This window comes from Diplotaxodon limnothrissa, linkage group LG23, assembly GCF_057381915.1.
Source record: "Diplotaxodon limnothrissa isolate DT_005_m linkage group LG23, D_limnothrissa_male_GT1.1, whole genome shotgun sequence".
Taxonomy (NCBI): domain Eukaryota; kingdom Metazoa; phylum Chordata; class Actinopteri; order Cichliformes; family Cichlidae; genus Diplotaxodon; species Diplotaxodon limnothrissa.
This window is the reverse complement of record NC_140617.1, coordinates 21,239,382-21,261,962: the sequence shown is the minus strand read 5'-3', so window position 1 is coordinate 21,261,962 and position 22,581 is coordinate 21,239,382. Positions and strand designations below refer to the sequence as shown.

At 43.7% G+C, this 22,581-nt stretch overlaps 2 protein-coding genes across 6 annotated transcripts in view; one reads left to right on the top strand and one right to left on the bottom strand.

Moving 5' to 3' along the window:
- Positions 1–6,517, bottom strand: part of LOC146607984 (protein NLRC3-like) — a 35,299-nt gene extending 28,782 nt beyond the window's left edge. The window contains exons 1-3 of one of the 5 annotated variants that reach the window (XM_085348453.1): positions 6,464–6,517; positions 325–462; positions 56–205 (exon numbers count right to left, since the gene is read on the bottom strand). In XM_085348453.1, the coding sequence (XP_085204579.1) occupies positions 56–205; positions 325–413 (239 nt within the window). In that variant the 5' untranslated portion in view covers positions 414–462; positions 6,464–6,517. The other 4 variants (XM_085348456.1, XM_085348452.1, XM_085348454.1 and 1 more) reach the window with 4 other exon arrangements.
- A 5,269-nt stretch (positions 6,518–11,786) lies between these two features.
- On the top strand, positions 11,787–21,907 carry LOC146607983 (uncharacterized). Its single transcript, XM_085348636.1, has 5 exons — positions 11,787–12,563; positions 12,663–13,259; positions 13,461–13,921; positions 14,027–14,186; positions 21,821–21,907. Exons 1-5 carry the CDS (start codon positions 11,793–11,795, stop codon positions 21,905–21,907), a joined length of 2,076 nt encoding a protein of 691 aa, XP_085204762.1. The 5' UTR covers positions 11,787–11,792.
- The last annotated feature ends 674 nt before the right edge of the window (positions 21,908–22,581 follow it).

Here is a 22,581-nt window from a genome sequence, read left to right as displayed (position 1 = left end):
TGAGAATACTTAATCCCCCAAAACATAAACAACCAGAAAAAAGTAAACTACTTACTCTTTGTCACATAAAAGTTCTTTTTTAAAGTCAGCACCAATATCCTTCGACAGGTCACTCTTTAAGGAAACACAGCTGGGTTCAGCTCCAGGTTCTGGATTAGTTTTAGGCTTAGGTCCAGCAGACCCTGGTACACCGTGCACCTCTGGGCTTTAAAACAACATACACAGAAGTATGAGTGTGAATAATGAATAATGATGGAGCAGTGATGTGAGTGCTGAGCTGTGACATGGAGAAGAGTCATGGACAGTTAGAGATGGTCATCTCACCTCTGAGCTGTGGTCTGGCTCTCATGTTCCCCACACAGAGTGGTTTTAGAGGGAGGGACTCCCTCCTCTCTGTCCTCACACTGATCCATGCTGCTGAATTCACATCCACATCAGCTCACACACAGTTTCTACCTTCACCTACAGAGGAAACACAAATCATTCATGTGCACATCAACTGAAATCCTCCTTTCCATCATGTGTACTGTCCAAATACCAGCTGCTTCTTTTCTGCTTCATCTCAGTGTCAGCAGAATGCAGTCAGACAGCAGTGTGAGGCAGAGGAAGCTGCCATCAGCTGCTCTACTTCTACCATCAGTTCAATAGATGGAGCCATGAAGCACACATGATCACGGTTGGGAAGGTAACTTTTAAAATGTATTCCACTACAGATTACAGAATACATAACCCAACCTGTATTTTGTAACGTATTCCGTTACGTTACTCAATGAGAGTAACGTATTCTGAATACTTTGGATTACTTAATATATTGTCATGCTTTTTACAACTGCATGAATGTACTACTGCTGTGTGATCTATTACTATTACTGAACGTTACTCGAGATACCAATAGCAACTAGATTTTTAAATCTTAATATAAAATGAGTAACAGTAGGGTGGACATTAGCTAAGGCTGCACTTTTTGCAGCGATCTCATATAGAAAACTATTCTGCTCATATATCAAACAGATCCGCGGCTCCGAACCGTAGTAAAGGGACCTCTGGCTAATACGTCGGGTTCTGTGTCGGGCTCGTAGCCGAAAACTAGCTTTACTTTGTTGTCTGGGTCAACTTTGCTAGCGAGAGACAGAGAGAGGCGTTGAAAGGCTGCTCCAACGGAACTTATTGTTTCAGAGGAAAACACGAACACGGTGTACAGTCGAGTCTTAATAACCTATTTACAACTGGGCTCGTCGGGCACTCTTTTTGGCTGCAGTGGTTATTATTATATTTACTATATATATTATTATATATATTTCTTATATTACATGCTTCCATCTCCCGTTTCTGGTCTGTGACAACTCATACTTTTGACTCTCCTTTTTCTCCCTCCTCGCGCTCACAGACATGGTATGGCAGTCCATTCTCCCTGCAGCACGGACTACACTGCTCATGAGTCTACATTCTTTATGGCTATGCCTGTAACACTCTGCCTATTGCCTTTATATTAAATAATTTTTTGAATAATAATTTTGAAAAGAATTTTCTTCACGTCATTTATACGAGCCGCAAGTAGAGGTGACATGGGCCGCAAGACTGAGACACAGGCATTAGAGCCTCTTATTGCGTGTTTTCTTAGGGTTTTCCACAGGTGTGAAATTAACAAAAATTGAGAGGGCATAGCCTAACATATAAAACAGGAAAAGACTGCCATGTAATCCATTTATCTCAACAAATATTCTGAATATCCCCCTTTTAACTGTAACAGAATACAGTTACTCATATTTTGTATTTTAAATACGTAACATGTATTCCGTTACTCCCTAAATAATGCATTCACTGACACACACTGTGACTGGAAGCTTCAGCCCTGGGCCGGTTCTAGACAGGCATATATGAGGGGGCAGACAGAAATAAAGGGGGCACCTAGTGGCAATGGAGGCGAGAAAGGTGTGGGGGTTGGGTGGGCTGGTCTGGTCTGGATTAGGGCTACCACAAACAATTATTTTGATAGTCGAATGGTCACCGGTTATTTTTGCGATTAGTCGACTAATAAGATTATACATCCATTGGACATAAAACGTACAGCTTATTCCACCAACATGCTGGTGGAATAAGCTCTTATATAACTATCATTAGCTTAGTGTTTAAGGTATGTGCTAACTAAAATTAAGATGATAGTTTATTAAACTTTTAATGAAATTTGCAGACTCAGCCGTCTGCTCCTTGCTATCTAAAATATACAGGACATTGGAGTAAATCCTCAACCATCTCTCCCTTCTGTTTAATCAGTTTTCTGTTTGACGTTTATTCAGCTGTGTGAAAACTATAACTTTAATCTCAGGCAAACCGATTTACTCAGGAACAAATAAAACACTGAAAAAAGCCAAACAATAAAATTTTTAAGTTATCTAATTGACTTATATATCATGTTTAACCCGAGGAGCGAAAGACCACGGGGGGTTTGAAAACAATGTGCCTGGAGTTTGCTGTTCAAGCTGGCTCTAGAGAGCTTCGAACCCCTGGTCAGCTATCAAGCTGGTGGGAAACAGGCGTCTCCGAAAACATCGGAGCACTTTTGCAAATATGTGATGTCTTGATAAACCGAGCAGATATTTGAAGTGATCTGCTGCTACATTCTCTCCTAAAATATCTGAAAACTATTTTGTGACCCAGAAAGAGTAATAAGAGTAATATTAAAACTAAGTAGCTGCCGCCATTGCAGGAAACTGGAATTGGCTGAGCCGCACTGTGAATTCTGGGATAGGTTGGGCCACGAAGGATACACCAGACCCATCCTTCAAATCTGAGGAAAAGGAGGATGCATTTGTCGGCCGCATTTGTCGGAGTCTTTGAATTTGGCCAGCCTTTGTCACGTCGCTGTAATGTAATTGACCTTCAAATGCGGCCTCCGAAGGATGTGGCTACATTTGGACACAGCCACGATACTGGAGGCTGCTTCTTCTTCTTTGGCGTTTAACAGCAGCTGGCATCCTTGTACATGCATTGCTGACATCTTCTGTTTCACACTCTTAAATCCTACTACCTATTCCTGTGTCTTTCAGGATCTTAGCTTCAAACGACGCACCAAACTCAAATTAGTCGTCGACGTAATCGTGACTAGTAGACTAATCGTGGCAGCCCTACTCAGGATAACTGTTTCTGTCATGTAATTGGATTGCAATTTGTCAGGCCTCTACCCTAAGACCAGACCAACTTGGGTGTCCCACCTGAAGGCTAAGCTTCTGCAGGTCTAGCTTTTATGGTCACTAAGGCACGCAAACCCCCTGACCACGTTAAGGTGGGAATCCCTCAGGGGGAAAACAGAAAAGCGAAAACGCCAAAAAATAAAATAAAATATTCTTCATCAGATTCTAACAACTAAAAACACGGCATTTACCTTAATTGGATAGCCTATATCAAATATATTCATACCAACAATAAAACTTCTCACTATTGCCAATATGAACAAAACTAAAAATGGTAGGCCCAGTTATAAAAAGAAAAGGAGAATTTGCAAAGTCTTGGAAAATAACACTGAAAAATACAAATAGAGAATAAACTAAAATATCCATCCAGATCTTTACAATCAACAACATAAGATCGAACTTAATTGGATGGCCTAATTCAAATAAATGTGCAAAATTAAATAAGACCCAGCAACACACTCACACAAAAACTGGTTCATCCAAAAGACAAAACTCCTAAACACAAACTTAACAATGTGTAGTGTATGCTGTACAGTGTAGCGAGGAATGCCCAGACCTCTACAATGAAGAGACCAAACAGGCCAAACAGGGTTAGGGTTACCTATCATCTCATTTGTGCCTTTTCCAGTGGATTATTAAGCTACTGGAGTAAATCTTGCCCATATTCAGTTTGTGGGCAATCTATTATTTTCTTTCTCAACTTCTACATTTTGATTTAAGGGGGCAGGACGTTTGTATAAGGGGGCATTGACCCCTCTTACCCCAGCGTATAGCCAGCCCTGCTTAAGCCCATTAATATTCAGTCAGTTCAACACGTCTGAACAACATTTTCAAATATTTCAGCGCATCCATGAAAGGTTCACAATAATTATTCTTACGCAGAGAAGTGTACACACACATATTGATTTACAGTTAATAAGAAGCATCTTCCATCCAGTAATGTTTTGTCTCCATAAGTTTCAGGATTAATTAGTTGATGAGTTACAATTGGGAATATACCCCTGTAAGAAGTGAAACCCCAGGGTTAACCCTAACCCTGACATTATATGGATAAGATCAAATCCTGTGTCATAGAACAAGCTTCAGTACGTGGATGTGGTCCAGTTGGACTCTTATATGTTGTTAGGAGAAGGACTAAGAAGGACTGGTGCTTCCCAGTCTGCAGTGTGCCTGCAGAAAATCAACCAATGGAACGAACAAATTACAGCTGATTATTTAACACACAATATTTCAGCTCACAGCTTCAGAATTAGAGCATTCAACCGTTGTTACCACAGAGAAGTCTAACATCATTTTTATAAACACACTTTGTTTTAGTAAATTTCTGAGAAAGATCCATGAAATGGACTCTGTTTATCATTTTCATTTCTAGCCAATAATTATTCACTGATTAATAAACATTCTTCATGTGATCTTTTGTTCTGTTTGCCTATAGATGTAGTTTGTGTTTACATTGAGAGATCTTATTTTAATTTAATGGTTCAGCAACATTTTATCTGTATTTAAGAGTTTTGAATACTTTAGTGTAAAATGCTGTCAGAGCACATCTAAACTCTCTGTAGAGGCTCAACAACTCCTCAAAAATATTTTCAGTGATGTTTAGAATCAGTCATATTGGGAAAAAGCTGCCCTGATGTCCACAGACTCCCTAGATAGCAAGAAGATATTGAATTGATGTTGATTTTGGACATCTTAAATTGTAACTTAACAGATGATGGTTATCTTTTTTTAGATAATACACAGTTGTCTTTTTCACATGTTTAAGTATTGATGATAATTTGCAGTGGTTTAGTTGGTTGAAGTCCTGTCGATTTTCAATCATGATTTTATTGTTGTTTCAGTATTAACCAAGGCTGAAAAATGATGTAAAATCAATGTCAGATTTCAGTGTCGATTCAAGGGAATTGCCTGATATTGATTTAACATTATTTCAATGAATGTTCGCTATCTGGATTGATGACAGACTGATGATATCAGCACTCATGTTGAAGACAGTCTGTGTGGTATAAACTGTGTCTAACTGGAGCTTCAATGTCTTTAAGCACAATCTTGCAGATTAAGGACATGAGTCACAGACAGCTGTTTCAGGCTCAGCGGGGACAGTCAGTAACAAATGTGACTGATATGTAATCACCTTTAAATGATTATGTTTAAATTTAATAAAGTTTAATAATAAAGTTTTAAAGCGTGATGTGTTTAATCCAGTTAGTCTCTGAGTAACACCACTCCTGTGGGTGTAAACAATGAAAAATAGTCCGCTTTCTGTTGGAAGAGAGCCAAAAGTTTGTGACGCAGTATTTTTATTCATTTTTTATTCTGTTTTGAATTTATGCCTTATCTATATTTAATAATAAAAATCACACCGTCCACTCTCACCCTCTATCGTCGCTTTACGTTTTCCTCCCTACCGTATGCGTGAAAATCCCACAGAGTGATTATAAAGACCCGGAGCTCTGAGTTTCTCCAGCGGCTTTCCGGTGCAGCTCAGGCCAGATTTAGCGTGTCAGTGAACGGGAGGGCAGCGGCTCCTCTCCGCTTCCTCCATAGACTAGTGGAGGCAGAAGAAGTTGCCTTCAGTCATCAGTAAGTGGATCCACAGTAACAATGATTCTGAGTCCAGTTGCTGACCATCAACTAAAAGACCTTTCACATAGGACGCGGCACTCATTCGTGTCTATTCTTTGCGCCACGCAATAACGGTTTCCCGCTGCGCGGACGTACCTTCGCGCGACCAGTAAAAACTGCTGCGCTAAGTTGAACCTCACGATGAAGGAAAACATTCTGTCCGAGTCCGGTGAACTTTTTGTCACAGATTCAACGGACCTCCAGAGCCTTTTCAATGGCTCTGCGGACCTCGGCGGGGAAACCCGTGTTGTGGAAACGACACACTCTTCACTGGTCGGGATAGTTACAAAGCTTTCTTCTTCATGAATGAGCGATACATTTTTCTTATTAAACACTTGAACATAATACATAAAGCACAAATTCTCGTAGAGGATACAAAGTCAGTGAGGTGAAAGTCTCGAAATGACAAGGAGCAGGCCCATCTGGTACACGCAGAGCGGCCGCAAAGAAAAAAAAAATACGTACAAGCAGAGCGCGGCGGCCAGCGAAGTTTGACGCGCATGCCGCGTCCAGTGTGAAAGGGCCTTAACTTTGCTGCTGCTCTCATTCCCGGACTCTGATCTCACACACTAGCAGAAAATAGTGTGTGACACACCTCGTTGGTCCAGCTGTGAGTCCGTTACCGTGAAGTATGCAGTTTCACTTACCTTCCATTCATACCGAGACGATCAGCTGCGACGCCAAGTTCAAGGAAAAGAAAGTAAAAAAAAAAGAAAAAAAAAGAAAAAAAAAAGGGAAACAGCAAGGGCAGGAGGGGTTTGTGGGAACGCTGGGGCTCGGGAACATAAGTAACGGATTAGTTTATGATCAATTTCTGTGTTTAGGAGTATTAATATTTTTAAGCATATAAATGTTTGTTGGAGGGTTTACAGACGCTGAATCATTTTGTGTGACAGTTAAAGTGAAATATACTCGCAGCAGAGAGAGACTGTCTCCGCTGATCAAACGGGAGAGTCTCACTGTAATGTCCCTTTAGTCAGACTCTGTCTCTACATTACTCACTGAAACTTGTCACATTCACATTTAGTCATATGAATGCAGTGTGAATGTGCCTTACAGCAGAGATACACTTTTCTTTTAATACTCTGCTGAAGGAATACATTTTATAAATGCAACCTGTTGAGCCTTATCTAACACAGAAGGAAGCAGTGCAATAAAGTTACAGCTAAACAAAAGTCACATGAATTTACCTGCATTCAGCTTGTGATGCATAACGTATATGTTTTTATGTTTGATCTTAATCTGCTTGACATACCTGATAAAATAAAGATTATAAAACTGATCAGTCTGTTTGAAGGCTGTTCATCACTGCCTGTCATAAGTCAAATGAATTTCACTTTTATCTGAACTAATTTAGATGTCTGCTTGAACTGTGGAGCGGCAGATAAGGATGTGGTACACAGGCTTTTTGTAACATTTTATTGGACTTTGTATTAAAGGAAAATGAACAAATGTACAATGTTGGTGAATACATAAAATTCCATATAGTTTTTAAAGGATCATTTAATTCTTCAAACGTCACCACAGACAAGTTAAAATCGAGTTCTCCTTATATCATTCAAGTAAAAATAAATATCAGGATGAACCCTGGCTGCTCACCAAGAGCTGAGCAGTTTGTAAATTCATCTTTTGAGTCACGCAGTGATTCCTCTCTGATATCACAGTTTGTCTCATCTGCAGCTGACATGAACTCAATCATCTCAGCTGAGCTCAGAATCAGAGAAACACAACATACTGATGCTCACTGTGAAGCTTTGAGTGGAAAAAGACAGAAAAAACATGTGGATTACAATTAAGGACAGTTTCTGACCCACCCAGGAACTTGAAATAAATCCATGCACAGATTATTTAAATATATGTTTATCATGTAAATGACACCTATCATGAGACAAAATACAAACCTGGTTGTTAAAAAAGTGATTACAAAATATTATTTTAAATGCAAAATAGTAATTATGCACTGCAAGTTCATAATTATTGTTCCCACAGCCTATGTGTTACCCTGCTTCTGAAAAATACTTTGTCAAAACAAAGAAAGAAAACTGTGACTGTTATTGCTAACTTCATGAATATACAAAAGGTCAGTCCTCTTTGACAAATGCTTTTAGTTTTGGAGTATTTTCTGAGAGTTGGAAGTTCGCCTTGTAATTGGAAGGTTGCCGGTTCGAGTCCCGGCTTGGACAGTCTCGGCCGTTATGTCCTTGGGCAAGACACTTCACCTGTTGCCTACTGGTGGTGCCAGTGTCCGGCAGCCTCGCCTCTGTCAGTGCGCCCTGGGGTGGCTGTAGCTTGCCATCACCAATGTGTGTGAATGGGTGGATGACTGGTTGTGTAAAGCGCCAGGGTTCATCCTGATATTTATTTTTACTTGAATGATGTAATGAGAACTCGATTTTAACTTGTCTGTGGTGACGTTTGAAGAACTATATGGAATTTTATTTATTCACCAACATTGTACATTTGTTCATTTTCCTTTAATACAAAGTCCAATAAAATGTTACAAAAAGCCTGTGTACCACATCCTTATCTGCCACTCCACAGTTCAAGCAGACATCTAAATTAGTTCAGATTAACAGAAGAGGACAAATTATTTTCAGCGTTTCCTTCCTTTATTCAGACAACTACACTTATCCTTGACTTTCACAGTAAATGATACTCCACAGCTGGTGTCTGCTTCTGAGAAAACAGTAATACTAGCACTGATCTGCAACCATGTTATCATACATATAAAACCAGGATTACAAACATGCTGTAAGGTGCAAAACAACAAAAGAATATTATTAAACAACCTTGTAGGTGGTCCTGAGACTTCGTTAGTTACATATATGTCATAATCTACAAGTAAAAGTAACATGTCCATTCAGTTATGTTGTGCTACTCGGTTTTATTTTACCCCCATTATCACAACATTTTAAAAATACAATAATGATAAATGTGTTTGTTACCTCGCAGGGGTTTAATCTGATACCTTTGTAATTGTTTGAATTATAACATGAATACTTTTTTTGAAAAAACAAAAAGACAAACAAATGTTTACTGAAATGCTGGATGAGGTGGATTTCTAAAGTTTGTTGACTCAATACGTATAGAGTATGAGTGTGACTGTCTTTTACTTAAGGATCAGGAATGCATTAACAACATTTATTTCTTTGACAGGGCCCAGGATAGCACCGAGTCTACTGCCCTGAATTTTGTCCCACCTTCTGCCACGCTTGACAAATCTACCATGTCATGACTATTCCCAGAAGCTGACCTTGAATCTGAATTTGAGCTTTCTACTCTCTTAGAGACAGAGGAGGAGGGCGACGAGATGCACATTTGTCTGTTATTGTGCCAGACAGAACGAGGACTACCAGCAAAGCAGCTGAGACTCCAGGACCAAACAGACAGACATTGCTGTGTCCTTTCCTTTTGATTCCCCTGTAACTCACTGAGATATTAACATCTCCTTCCCAAGCGACCTTCCAGTAACAATGGCCAGACCATCTCTATACAGCAGCTGATGCCAGTGAAATCTCTCTTGATGCACAGGATCACTCCACATGTGTCAACTTCCTGTTGTTGTCAGACAGTTTGAGTTTTCTGTTTACTGTGTGTCAATTGTGTCAGTTGTGAGTTGATAGGAATCTCAAGTGAATGAGTGAATGAGAAAAAACACACATGCAAGAAGCAGAACATGAACTCTCATTCATGTTCTCTTTTATATTCATATCAATATGATATATATGATATGATATATAATATGAACAGCAGCTCCAGAGAGCCCAAAGCAGGAGGCTTCAGATCCAGGAAGAGGAGAGCTTTAGAGAGAAGACAATAGAGAAATGCAGCTCTACATGAAGAGGAGGCTGCAGCTGTAATGGTAGGAATGAACACTGTGACATCATGGTTCACAAATGTACTTTCCTAAATCCTTTTCAAGCAAGCAAGAAATATATAGTCTAAGGAGCTTGGAAAGAAAAGCGTCTGGACTTTTTTAAGTTGCCTAAAGACGTTTCACCCCACATCAGAGAAGCTTCTTCAGTTCTAGGGTCAAATGTCCCAGGTTTAAACCCTGTGGGGGTATCCCCCCCAATGATCCTCTACCTAATCACGTGAGCCAAGGTGTGAAAACGGGTGTACGTCACCATCAGCCAAGGTTTCGGGTGAGCTCATTGTAAAACCTAGTCCCACCCTATCATGTGATTTCCTGAGGTCAGATGGCCCAGGAGTTGAGTGGGTGTTAAGGCGTCTGGGAAGCGATCTCAAAACTGGATTATAGATGGCAGACAGTTGGTGTCATAAACCACCGCCTGTATTCAAAGATGGTCTCTCACAGTGCACATAAATGGCTTCTTTCACTCCTCTTTCAAACCATCTGTCTTCTCTGTCCAAAATGTGAACATTGGCTTCCTCGAAAGAGTGACCTTTGTCCTTTAGATGCAGATGGACAGCTGAGTCTTCTATGTTGTGCCATGCGTTTATGAAGTGGCTTTTTGGTCTCTCCAATGTAGAGGTCTGGAGTAAACTGTCGTGCTTGGAGAAGACTCTCCTGAGTTTTTTCTGATACACCGGGAATGACAATGTTGTTGTCTTTCTTATCCTCCCTAGCTGGTGTCTGATGTTCTTTTCTGTGCATCTTTGCTGACTTGATGAAAGCCCAATTATGATAACCACATGTTTTAATCAGTAACCGCTGATTACTCAAAGTTTGTGTTCCAGATGGTGGTGGAAGTCAAAGAGGAGGTACTGGTCCATGCGTGTGGGCTTCCGGTAAACTTAAACGCTGAGGTTTCCATTCTCTTCAATGTGCACAGCGCAGTCCAGGAAAGGCAAACAGTTGTCCTTTGTGTCTTCCCTGGTGAACTTGATGTTTTTATCCACAGCTTTAATGTGAGCAGTGAAGGATTCCACTTCTTGTGTTTTGATTTTGACCCAGGTGTCGTCCACATATCTGTACCAGTGGCTACGTACTCTCTCTGGTACAGATATGTAGACGACACCTGGGTACGTATATATATACGTATAAGCTCCAACCCGGAGGGCGGTGCACTCAAATCAAATCAAATCAAAATTTATTTATATAGCACATATTAAAAACAACAGTGTTGACCATAGTGCTTCACAGTCAATAAAAACATGAGACAGTTAAAACAAACAATAGAAGAGGACAACAAACAATAGGTAACAACGCAACAAGCTAAAACAGCCAACTAGACAGAATCAAAAGCCAAAGTAAAAAAATAAGTTTTAAGACGTAATTTAAAAGACTGGATAGACTCGGCAGTGCGAATATGAACGGGGAGGTTATTCCAGAGTCTGGGTGCCACGGATGCAAAGGCCCGGTGTTAGGATGCCTGGGTCGTTGACCCAGGGTATTTGAGTTTATTATATTATTTATACTTTTTAGTCTTTGGTTTCTTTGAGTTCTGTCTTATGGTTTATGTCTCTGTCTTCTTTAGTTGCTCTGTCTCCCCTATCACCTGTATCCCCTTGTCTAGTTCGCGTCTCTGTGTATCCTTAGTTCCTATATCCCCGTGTTCAGTCAGTGTTTGTGTCTGCCCTGGTCCCACGTCTCTGTTCCCTCTGTAGTGCCTGCATGTGAGTCTGTGTTATGTGTTTCCTGTTTTACTTTGAAGGTTTCTGTCTTATCTCAGTGTGTTCAATTTACGCTTCCTTTTGTCTCGTCAGTTCTGATTTGCCCCAGCTGTGTTTCCCTCCTGTTATTCATTCCCTGATTGCTCCTTCTGTGTATTTAAGCCCTGTGTTTCTCTGTGTCCGTGTCGCGATCTACCGTTTATTTTGCTGTGTGTTTTGCCCATCCACCGGTGTTAGTTTATTTTGAGTTTTTTCTAGTTATGTGATGTTTGCGTTCAGCATTAAAGCTGTTTTGGTTTAAGTTCTGTCTCCGGAGTCTGCATCTTGGGTCCTATCCCTGTCCGCACACAGCCGTCACCTAACAGAAGATCGCGACCAGAACATGGACCAGCAGACTCCATGTGGTATCAGCGACCCGCAGTTTCTGCCTTCCTCAAGGAGATCGTGAGGGAGGAAGCTGAGCATGCCCAGGAGCTCCAGTCACCCTTCTATGGGTCACGTTTGGCTTTGGGAGGGACCCGCAGCCTCCAAACTGCCATGGCTACGGCCGAGCCAGCGCCTATGCCTCGGGCGATCAGGTTGAGCACGTGCTCATTCTCTCCAGTCGCTACACCTCCGCCTTCATCCCTGGATTACCAGTCCGACAAGAGGGTTAAGCGGCAAAGGAAGAAAGATTATGTGATGCCGGACGTTAGACTCACTCCGCTGCAGTCCTTCGCTCTATTTTTGGGTCTGCCACGTTCTGAGCTTCACAAACTCTCTGATTCCTCATCGCAGCCCGGTCCGTTGGAGGATTTACAGCCCAGTTTGCCACCCTCCACTTCCCGGAGGAGGCGACGCTCACACCGTCACCACTCTTTTTCTGCAGAGCAACTCCCGGTGGTGATTGATGATTGCTTTCGTTCCTCGGAGCTGGAAAAAAACAATCATATGAACACTACTAAGACTGAGACTATTAAGACTGTTAGACGTGGTGGTGGTGGTAGGAAGCTAAAAAACATTTTAGAGGAGTCTGTGTCTGCTGAGCCTGCTCCTTCGCACCATTGTGTTCCTGCTCCCAGGGCAGCTTGGGCCCAGCATTCCCCTGCACCTGTTTCAGTGCTTCAGGTGAGGGAGGCTGAGGTCCAGCTGGTCCCTGCTCTGGTGTCTAGGCTGGCTGAGCCTCTGCCTGTCGCTGCAACCGTACCAGCTCCTCGGGTGGGGACTGCAGCTGCCCAGCCGTTGACGGTGCCTGTCCCGGCTCCCAGGGTGAGGATGACCGGGAACCAGTTAGCTCCTGCACCTGTACCTTCTCCTCGGGTGGGAGTGGCTGGTGTCCGGCAGGTACCTGCACCTGTTTCTGACCTCGCTGGAGGCTCAGGTGAGCCCGTCCAGCAGTTTTCTTTAGGATCCGTAAGCTCAGACAACCTAGCTCAGCCGTCTGCTCTTCCACCACCTAACCCACCATTACTTCCTTCGTTACAACAGTCGATACATGTTAAGCTTCTCTCCATAGCTCAAACTTTAGCTCACCTGTCAGCTCAGTTACCTGCTCAGTTCTCACCTCAGTCATTCACTCCACCGTCTGTTTCTGCTGGAGGGTCCGAGGGGCCCGTTCAGCCTCCTGTCTCCGCTGGAGGGTCCGAGGGGCCCGTTCAGCCTCCTGTCTCTGCTGGAGGCTCCGAGGGGCCCGTTCAGCCACCTCTTTCCGCTGGAGGCTCCGAGGGGCCCGTTCAGCCACCTGTCTCCGCTGGGGGGTCCGAGGGGCCCGTTCAGCCACCTGTCTCCGCTGGAGGGTCCGAGGGGCCCGTTCAGCCACCTGTTTCCGCTGGAGGGTCCGAGGAACCGCTTCAGCTGTCTCTTCCTGCTGGAGGATCCGAGGGGCCAGTTCAGCCACCTGTTTCCGCTGGAGGCTCCGAGGGGCCAGTTCAGCCACCTGTTTCCGCTGGAGGCTCCGAGGGGCCTGTTTAGCCACCTGTTTCCGCTGGAGGCTCCGAGGAACCGCTTCAGCCGTCTCTTCCTGCTGGAGGATCCGAGGGGCCAGTTCAGCCACCTGTCTCCGCTGGAGGGTCCGAGGGGCCCGTTCAGCCACCTGTCTCCGCTGGGGGGTCCGAGGGGCCCGTTCAGCCACCTGTCTCCGCTGGGGGGTCCGAGGAGCCCGTTCAGCCTCACACCTCGTCCTCTGGGGGGTCCGAGAAGCCCGTCCAGCCTTCTGCCACGTCAGCTGGAGGGCCCGAGGTGCCCGTCCAGCCACCATCAGCCTCTGCCTCTGCTTCGCCTGGTCCAGCTTCGCCTTCTGCTTCGCCTGGTCCGGCTTCAGCCTCAGCCTCTGTTCCTGCTTCGCCTCCGCCTGGTCCAGCTTCGGCCTCAGCCTGTGCTTCGCCTGGTCCGGCTTCGGCCTCTGCAGCTCCGCCTGATCCAGTCTCCGAGTGTTCAGCTTTGTCTGCTCCTGAGGTCTCCAATCTGTCTGTTCCTGCACGTCCCGTCCCGCCTGCTCGTCCTGCACGTCCTGCCCGGCCGATGACTGGACGTCGTTGCCGTCATGGCCGGCTCCTTGACCTACGCCGCCATCATGGACGGCCCCCTGAACTACGTCGCCGTCGGTGCCTCCCGCCCGGTCGGCCTCCTGATCTGCTCCGTCGCCACCGGTGCCTCCCGCCCGGTCGGCCTCCTGACCTACTCCGTCGCCGCCGGTGTCTCCTGCCTGCCCGGCCCCCTGAACTGTTTTCTGGGCTCTTGGGCCGTCAGCCTCCGGGCCGCCCCCCTGAACTGCCCGGGTTTGGACTGTTGTGCTGTCGGCCCCCTGAACTTTTTGTGAACTGTTTTTCCTGGCCGCCTGCGCCTGTCGTGAGCCTGTTTTTTGTTCTGTTGCGTTCCGGGCTCCATTGTTTGTTCTTTTTTTTTGTTTCTGGCTCCTTGTTTGGTTTTGTTTCGAGCCCTCCATCCTGTTTCCCCCGCCGCCCGCCCTGGTTGGGTTGTTTTTTGTTTTTTTGTTTTGGTGTTTTGGTTTGGGCTGTCTGGAAGCCAGCCCTTAAGGGGGGGGGGGGTACTGTTAGGATGCCTGGGTCAACGACCCAGGGTATTTGAGTTTATTATATTATTTATACTTTTTAGTCTTTGGTTTCTTTGAGTTCTGTCTTATGGTTTATGTCTCTGTCTTCTTTAGTTGCTCTGTCTCCCCTATCACCTGTATCCCCTTGTCTAGTTCACGTCTCCGTGTATCCTTAGTTCCTATATCCCCGTGTTCAGTCAGTGTTTGTGTCTGCCCTGGTCCCACGTCTCTGTTCCCTCTGTAGTGCCTGCATGTGAGTCTGTGTTATGTGTTTCCTGTTTTACTTTGAAGGTTTCTGTCTTATCTCAGTGTGTTCAATTTACGCTTCCTTTTGTCTCGTCAGTTCTGATTTGCCCCAGCTGTGTTTCCCTCCTGTTTTTCATTCCCTGATTGCTCCTTCTGTGTATTTAAGCCCTGTGTTTCTCTGTGTCCGTGTCGCGATCTACCGTTTATTTTGCTGTGTGTTTTGCCCATCCACCGGTGTTAGTTTATTTTGAGTTTTTTCTAGTTATGTGATGTTTGCGTTCAGCATTAAAGCTGTTTTGGTTTAAGTTCTGTCTCCGGAGTCTGCATCTTGGGTCCTATCCCTGTCCGCACACAGCCGTCACCTAACACCCGGTCGCCTCTCGACTTCATTCGAGTCCTAGGTTGTGCTAGGAGCCTATGGTTGGATGATCTAAGTGCCCTGTTGGGATTGTATGAATGGAGTAAATCAGAAAGATAACTGGGCGCTAAATTATTCAAAATATTAAAAGTGAACAAAAGAATTTTAAAATCTATACGATATTTAACAGGGAGCCAATGTAATTTGGCTAAAATTGGAGTTATGTGTTCATGAATTCTCGTACCTGTTAAAAGATGCGCCGCTGGATTTTGAATTAACTGGAGCCGGCAAAGAGAGGAGTGTTGGAGGCCCGAGTAGAGGGAGTTACAGTAGTCCAATCTGGATGTAATAAATGCGTGGATAAGCTTTTCAAGATCTTTTAAAGGAAGGAACGGCTTTGCTTTTGGAAATCTGACGCAACTGGTAAAAGCTGTTTTTTACCACAGTGGACACCTGTTTCTCGAGTTTAAAAGAGCCATCCAGGAACACTCCGAGGTTTCTTACAGTGGACGAAAGATGGCTAACGAGAGGGCCTAGGGCATCAGCTAACTGGTCTAGCGGAGTGTGACTACCAAAGACTATGATTTCGGTCTTATTCTCGTTCAATGTAAGAAAATTATGTGATAACCAAATTTTAACTTCATGCAAACAGTTGAACAGAGGTTGCAAAGAAGCAGTCACATCGGATTTCAAAGGTAAATAAATCTGGATATCATCGGCATAACAGTGAAAGGAGATGTTGTGTTTTCTAAAAATTAATCCCAATGGCAACATGTACAAAGAGAAAAGAGCAGGACCGAGCACGGACCCTTGAGGCACACCACAATAACTAGGGGCAGAAGCCGAGGAGTGTTGCCCCATAGCAACAGAGAACGACCTCTCTGAGAGATAGGATTTAAACCAAGATAAAACCGTACCTTTGAGACCAACAACATGTTCCAATCTTGATAGAAGAATGTTGTGATTAACCGTGTCAAAAGCAGCAGACAAGTCAAGTAAAACTAAGACCACAGAATATCCAGAATCAACAGTTAAAAGAAGATCATTAAAAACTCTAAGTAAGGCTGTCTCTGTGCTGTGGCGAGGTTTAAAACCAGACTGAAACTTTTCATTAATACCATTTGCATCTAAAAAGGCCTGAAGTTGTTTTAGAACTACCTTTTCCAATATTTTGGAAATAAAAGGGAGTTTAGAGATCGACCTGTAGTTAGTGAGAGCATTAGGGTCAATGTTGGACTGACCAATCGGAGTCTGCGCTGCGGGACTGTTTTGATCACGCGGACTGGGAAATGTTTCACGTGGCTGCTAGGGACATTGATGAATACACAGACTCAGTCTGCGGATTTATCAGGAAATGCGTGGAAGATGTCGTCCCATCCAGAACAGTTAAATCCTTCCCAAATCAAAAACCCTGGATTAACGGAGATGTTCGCGCGGCACTGGCGGCACAGAGCACCGCCTTTGCCTCCGCGAACACATCGGACTACAAACACGCACATTACCAACTCCAGAAGACGATCAAAGCAGCCAAACGTGAGTACAGGGACAGGGTGGAGCAACAGTTTGACAACGGAGTATGTGGCAGGGACTAAACACAATCACAAACTTTAGAGGGAAAACCTGCACACCGCAGACCACGGCCTCTCTGTGTGAGGATCTAAACGTATTCTACGCTAGATTCGACACAGCGAACACCATGAGACCGGACAGTGTGCGCACCGCGGATGACGTCAGTGCGCACACTGTGTCTGAGGAGGATGTGCGGAAGTGCTTCAGGAAGGTGAACGCACGCAAAGCTACTGGTCCGGACGGGATTCCCGGCCGCGTCCTCAAGTCATGCGCGGCTCAGCTGGCTGGAGTGTTCACGCACATCTTCAACCTTTCCCTCTCTCTGTCTGTAGTCCCAGCCTGCTTCAAAATGGCCACCATCGTCCCTGTACCCAAATCCTCCACCATCTCCTCATTGAACGACTGGTGACCTGTAGCCCTGACCCCCATCGTGAGCAAATGCTTCGAGAAGCTGGTCAGGGATTTCATCTGCTCTGCACTACCCGACTCACTGGACCCTCTACAGTTCGCATACCGCCACAACAGGTCCACTGATGATGCCATAGCCCTGACACTACATACTGCCCTGTCACACCTGGAGAAGAGAGACACGTATGTGAGAATGCTGTTTGTAGATTACAGCTCAGCATTCAATACCATCGTTCCCTCGAAGCTGGACAGGAAACTGCAGGATCTAGGACTGAGCAGCTCCCTCTGCAGCTGGATCCTTAGCTTCCTGTCTGACAGACGCCAAGTGGTCAGACTGGGCAGCATCACCTCATCCCCCGTCACACTGAACACTGGTGCTCCACAGGGGTGTGTACTGAGCCCTCTCCTGTACTCACTCTACACCTACGACTGCACGGCCACTAACAACTCCAACATCATTGTGAAGTTTGCGGACGACACTACAGTGGTGGGTCTTATCACCAACGGTGATGAGACGGCTTACAGGGAGGAGGTCAGCGCCCTGACCCACTGGTGTCAAGACAACCATCTCACCCTCAACGTCGCAAAGACAAAGGAGTTGATAGTGGACTTCTGGAGGTGCAGAGAAGTACACACCCCCATCACCATCAACGGCGCTGCTGTGGAGAGAGTGAGCAGCTTCCGGTTCCTTGGTGTACATCTGGCTGAGGATCTTACGTGGTCAGTACACACAAACAAAACAGTGAAGACGGCGCAGCAGCGCCTCTTCTTTCTCAGGAGACTGAAAAGATTCGGCATGAGCCCCCGCATCCTCAGGACCTTCTATCACTGTGCCATTGAGAGCATCCTCACTGGATGCATCACCACCTGGTATGGCAACAGCACCGCCTACAACTGCAAAGCTCTCCAGCGAGTAGTGCGGTGCTCTGAACGGATAATTGGAGGTGAGCTTCCCTCCCTCCAAGACATCTACAGGAAGCGGTGCCTGAGGAAAGCGGGGAGGATCATCAAGGACTCCAGTCACCCCAGCCATAAACTGTTCAGACTGCTTCCATCAGGAAGGAGGTTCTGCAGCATCCGGTCCCGTACCAGCAGACTGAGAGACAGCTTTTTCCATCAGGCCATCAGACTGCTGAACACGTCATAGACACCTCAGCTTCACTACTGGAACTTTAACATTATGCACTCCATACTGTACAGTAACGCCACTGTTTTGCACATGTCTCACTCTGTATATTTTATTTTATATATTTTATTTATTGTTTACTCTATTTAATTTGTAAAATATGTGTACACACACACACACACACACACACACACACACACACACACACACACACGTAGAAAAATATTTAGTATACACATCCAGAAATGCATATACTATTATATATTGTACATATATTTATTAGTTTCAGATGTAGCCATTCTTGTATTTTGCTTGTTTACATTGTTGTATTTTGCACAACTCTGTTGCTTGTGAAGCTCGCACACAAGAATTTCACTCACATGTGCTGTACCAATGTACCTGCACATGTGATGTGACAATAAAAGTGATTTGATTTGATTTGATATGAATAGGAAGTTAGTGTGGGAACACACTGCGTCCTATTTTGGTGTATTTGTAATGATTACAGTTGGTAACAAATGTGTGTGTGTATGTGTTTGTTTGTTTGTTTGGGGGGGGGGGGGGGGGGGGGTGTCAGTGTCTATCCAAACTTAAAAGTGTTTCCAATAAAGAATCTGGGGGAGAAGACAAACATATAGATCTGTATGCAAGAACTGAGTGAGCTTCACTCTTCTAATGCAACTGTAAATTAACAATTTATTAATGCTACACTTCATTACGCAAGGTGCTTTCATTCAGTAGTGATCTCTCATATTCACAAATCCTAAATTAGTGCAATGTCCCATAAATAATTGTAAAACCTATAAATAAATGTATGTAGCTTATTCTCATTGGTCTAACACTGTCATATGCGTCAAGAACCCACCCACTACTTTAATCACACTCTAGATCTTGTTTTAACATATGGCATAGAAACTGAACATTTAACAGTGTTTCCTGAAAACCCTCTCCTGTCTGATCATTTCATGATAACATTTAAATTTACAATAATTGATTACACAGCGGTGGAGAGTAGACTTTATCAAAGTAGATGTCTTTCTGAAAGCGCTGTAACTAAGTTTAAGAATATAATCCACCCACTGTTATCATCTTCAATGCCCTGTACCAACATAGAGCAGAGCAGCTACCTGAACGCTACTCCAACAGAGGTCGATTATCTTGTTAATAATTTTACCTCCTCACTACGTACGACTCTGGATACTGTATTTCTGGTGAAAACTAAGGCCTCAAATCAGAAGTACCTGACTCCGTGGTATAATTCTCAAACACGTAGCCTAAAGCAGATGACTCGTAAGCTGGAGAGGAAATGGCGTGTCACAAATTTAGAGGATCATCATTTAGCCTGGAGAAATAGTTTGCTGCTTTATAAGAAAGCCCTCCGCAAAGCTAGAAGGTCTTACTATTCGTCACTGATTGAAGAAAATAAGAACAACCATAGGTTTCTCTTCAGCACTGTAGCCAGGCTGACAAAAAGTCAGAGCTCTATTGAGCCAACTATCCCTTTAATGTTAACTAGTAATGACTTCATGAACTGCTTTACAAGTAAAATTTTAATCATTAGAGAAAAAATTACCAATAATCATCCCACAGATGTAATATTATCTACAGCTACTTTTAGTACTATTTATGTTAAGTTTGACTCTTTTTCTCCAATTGATCTTTCTGAGTTAACTTCAATAATTACTTCCTCCAAACCTTCAACGTGTCTTTTAGACCCCATTCCTACAAAACTGCTCAAAGAAGTCCTGCCATTAATTAATGCTTCAATCTTAAATATGATCAACCTATCTCTAATAATCGGCTATGTACCACAGGCCTTCAAGCTGGCTGTAGTTAAACTTTTACTTAAAAAGCCATCTCTAGACCCAGCAGTCTTAGCTAATTATAGGCCAATCTCCAACCTTCCTTTCCTATCAAAAATCCTTGAAAGAGTAGTTGTCAAACAGCTAACAGATCATCTGCAGAGGAATGGCTTATTTGAAGAGTTTCAGTCAGTTTTCAGAGCTCAGCACAGAAACAGCTTTAGTGAAGGTTACAAATGATCTTCTTATGGCCTCTGACAGTGGACTCATCTCCATCTCTGTGCTTGTCCTGCTAGACCTTAGTGCAGCGTTCGATACTGTTGACCATAATATTCTATTAGAGCGATTAGAACATGCTGTAGGTATTACAGGTACTGTACTGCAGTGGTTTGTATCAAATCTATGTAATAGACTCCAATTTGTTAATGTAATTGGAGAGTCCTCTTCACACTAAGGTCAATTATGGTGTTCCACAGGGTTCGGTGCTAGGACTGTCATGGTCCTGGGTCGTGTGACCCAGTGTGTTATGCTTAACCTATTTTGATGTTTATTGTTTGCTTAGGTTCTTTAAGGTAGTCCAGCCCTTTTTGTAATTATGTTACCCTTGCATTACGTCTCCCTTGCCCTTCGTGTGTTTATGTCTGTGTGTCTTGTACTGTCAAGTTCATGCTGTCAGTTATGTCACCTCCCCCTGTACTACGTCTCCCCGGTTCATGTCTCATGTTTCCTGTTTTACTTTGAAGGCCTGCATTCACTGTCTGTGTATTCAGCTCACTCCTCCTGTCCTGTCGTTAAGTTCATGTGTGTCAGCTGCGTTCCCATGTGTGGCCACTTCCCCTGATCATCCCTCGTGTGTATTTAGTCTCTGTGTTTCTTACAGTCTGTGTCGCGTCGTCTGTGTTCCCACCCTCCGTATTTCCATGTCCAGTCTTTTGTATCCTCAGCCATTGCATAGTTTGTTCCCAGTTCAGGTTTGTTTAAGTTACTGCTCTTGTGCTGCCCTCATTCTTGTTTGTTTCTGTCATGATCATCAGCCACAATAAAAGGCTCGTTTTTGTTTAAGTTCACTCCCCGTATCCTCACTTGTGTACGCACCTGGGTCCATTACACGCATTCTCCACTCGGTCCGTCACAGCGGACCGTGACAAGGACCAATTCTGTTTACATTATACATGCTTCCCTTAGGCAGTATCATTGGAAGACATAGTATACATTTTCACTGCTATGCAGATGACACCCAGCTCTATCTGTCCATGAAGCCAGATAACACACACCAATTAGTTAAACTGCAGGAATGTCTTAAAGACATAAAGACCTGGATGGCCGCTAACTTTCTGCTTCTTAATTCAGATAAAACTGAGGTTATTGTACTCGACCCTGAAAATCTTAGAAATATGGTATCTAACCAGATTCTTACTCTGGATGGCATTACCTTGGCCTCCAGTAATGCTGTGAGGAACCTTGGAGTCATTTTTGACCAGGACATGTCCTTCAACGCACATATTAAACAAATATGTAAGACTGTTTTCTTCCATTTGCGCAACATCTCTAAAATTAGAAATATCCTATCTCAGAGTGACGCTGAAAAACTAGTTCATGCATTTATTACTTCCAGGCTGGACTACTGCAATTCATTATTATCAGGATGTCCTAAAAACTCCCTCCAGTTAATCCAAAATGCTGCATCAAGTGTACTGACAGGGACTAGAAAGAGAGAGCATATTTCTCCTGTTTTGGCTTCCCTTCATTGGCTTCCTGCTAAATCCAGAATTGAATTCAAAATCCTGCTCCTCACATACAAGGTCTTAAATAATCAGGTCCCATCTTATCTTAATGACCTTGTAGTACCATATCACCCTATTAGAGCACTCTGCTCTCACACTGCAGGCCTACTTGGACTTGGGTGAGAGGAGGATGCTAGTAAAGCTGATATCCATCATAAAGAACCACATCACCCTCTGCATGAGTCTGTGAATGTGCTGAGCAGCTCCTTTAGTCAGAGACTGAAACACCCTTGCTGCAGGAAGGAGTGCTTTCACAGATCATTCATCCCAACAGCAGTTAGACTCTATAACTCCTCAATCACAATGTCATAAGTCACTTGTAATTGTGGACATCCACGGTCACCACTTTATGCATAATGCACCTTCTATGTGTAAGGACGTGTGCAGGTATATATGTATGTATATGTATACATATGTATATTTAGTGTGTACATGTGTGTGCATGTGCATGTCTGTACTTATAGATATCTATTACTTACATAGGAATAGTAGTGGTAGAATAGTTAAGTTAATCTATATAGTTTATGTCTTGCATTTCTCCACAACCATATCCATAATCACATACTGAGTATGCTACTGTTGTATATTATGCATTATCTTACTTGTTTTGTATTTTTTTGTTTTTTATTTGTATTTTTTGTATTTTCCTCTGATACCTGAGATGAGGTAACACAAAAATTTCCCCGTCGTGGGATCAGTAAAGTCCCACCTAATCCCAACTAATAAATTTAGTTGGGATTAAAATAAATCAAGGCTGATCAGGCGTCAGACTGGTAATTTCAAAAGCTCTATGAAATCTGAACTTGAGTGTCTTAGCAAAGGTATAAACCACATTGAATCAGTGCTACCACACATAATGACATG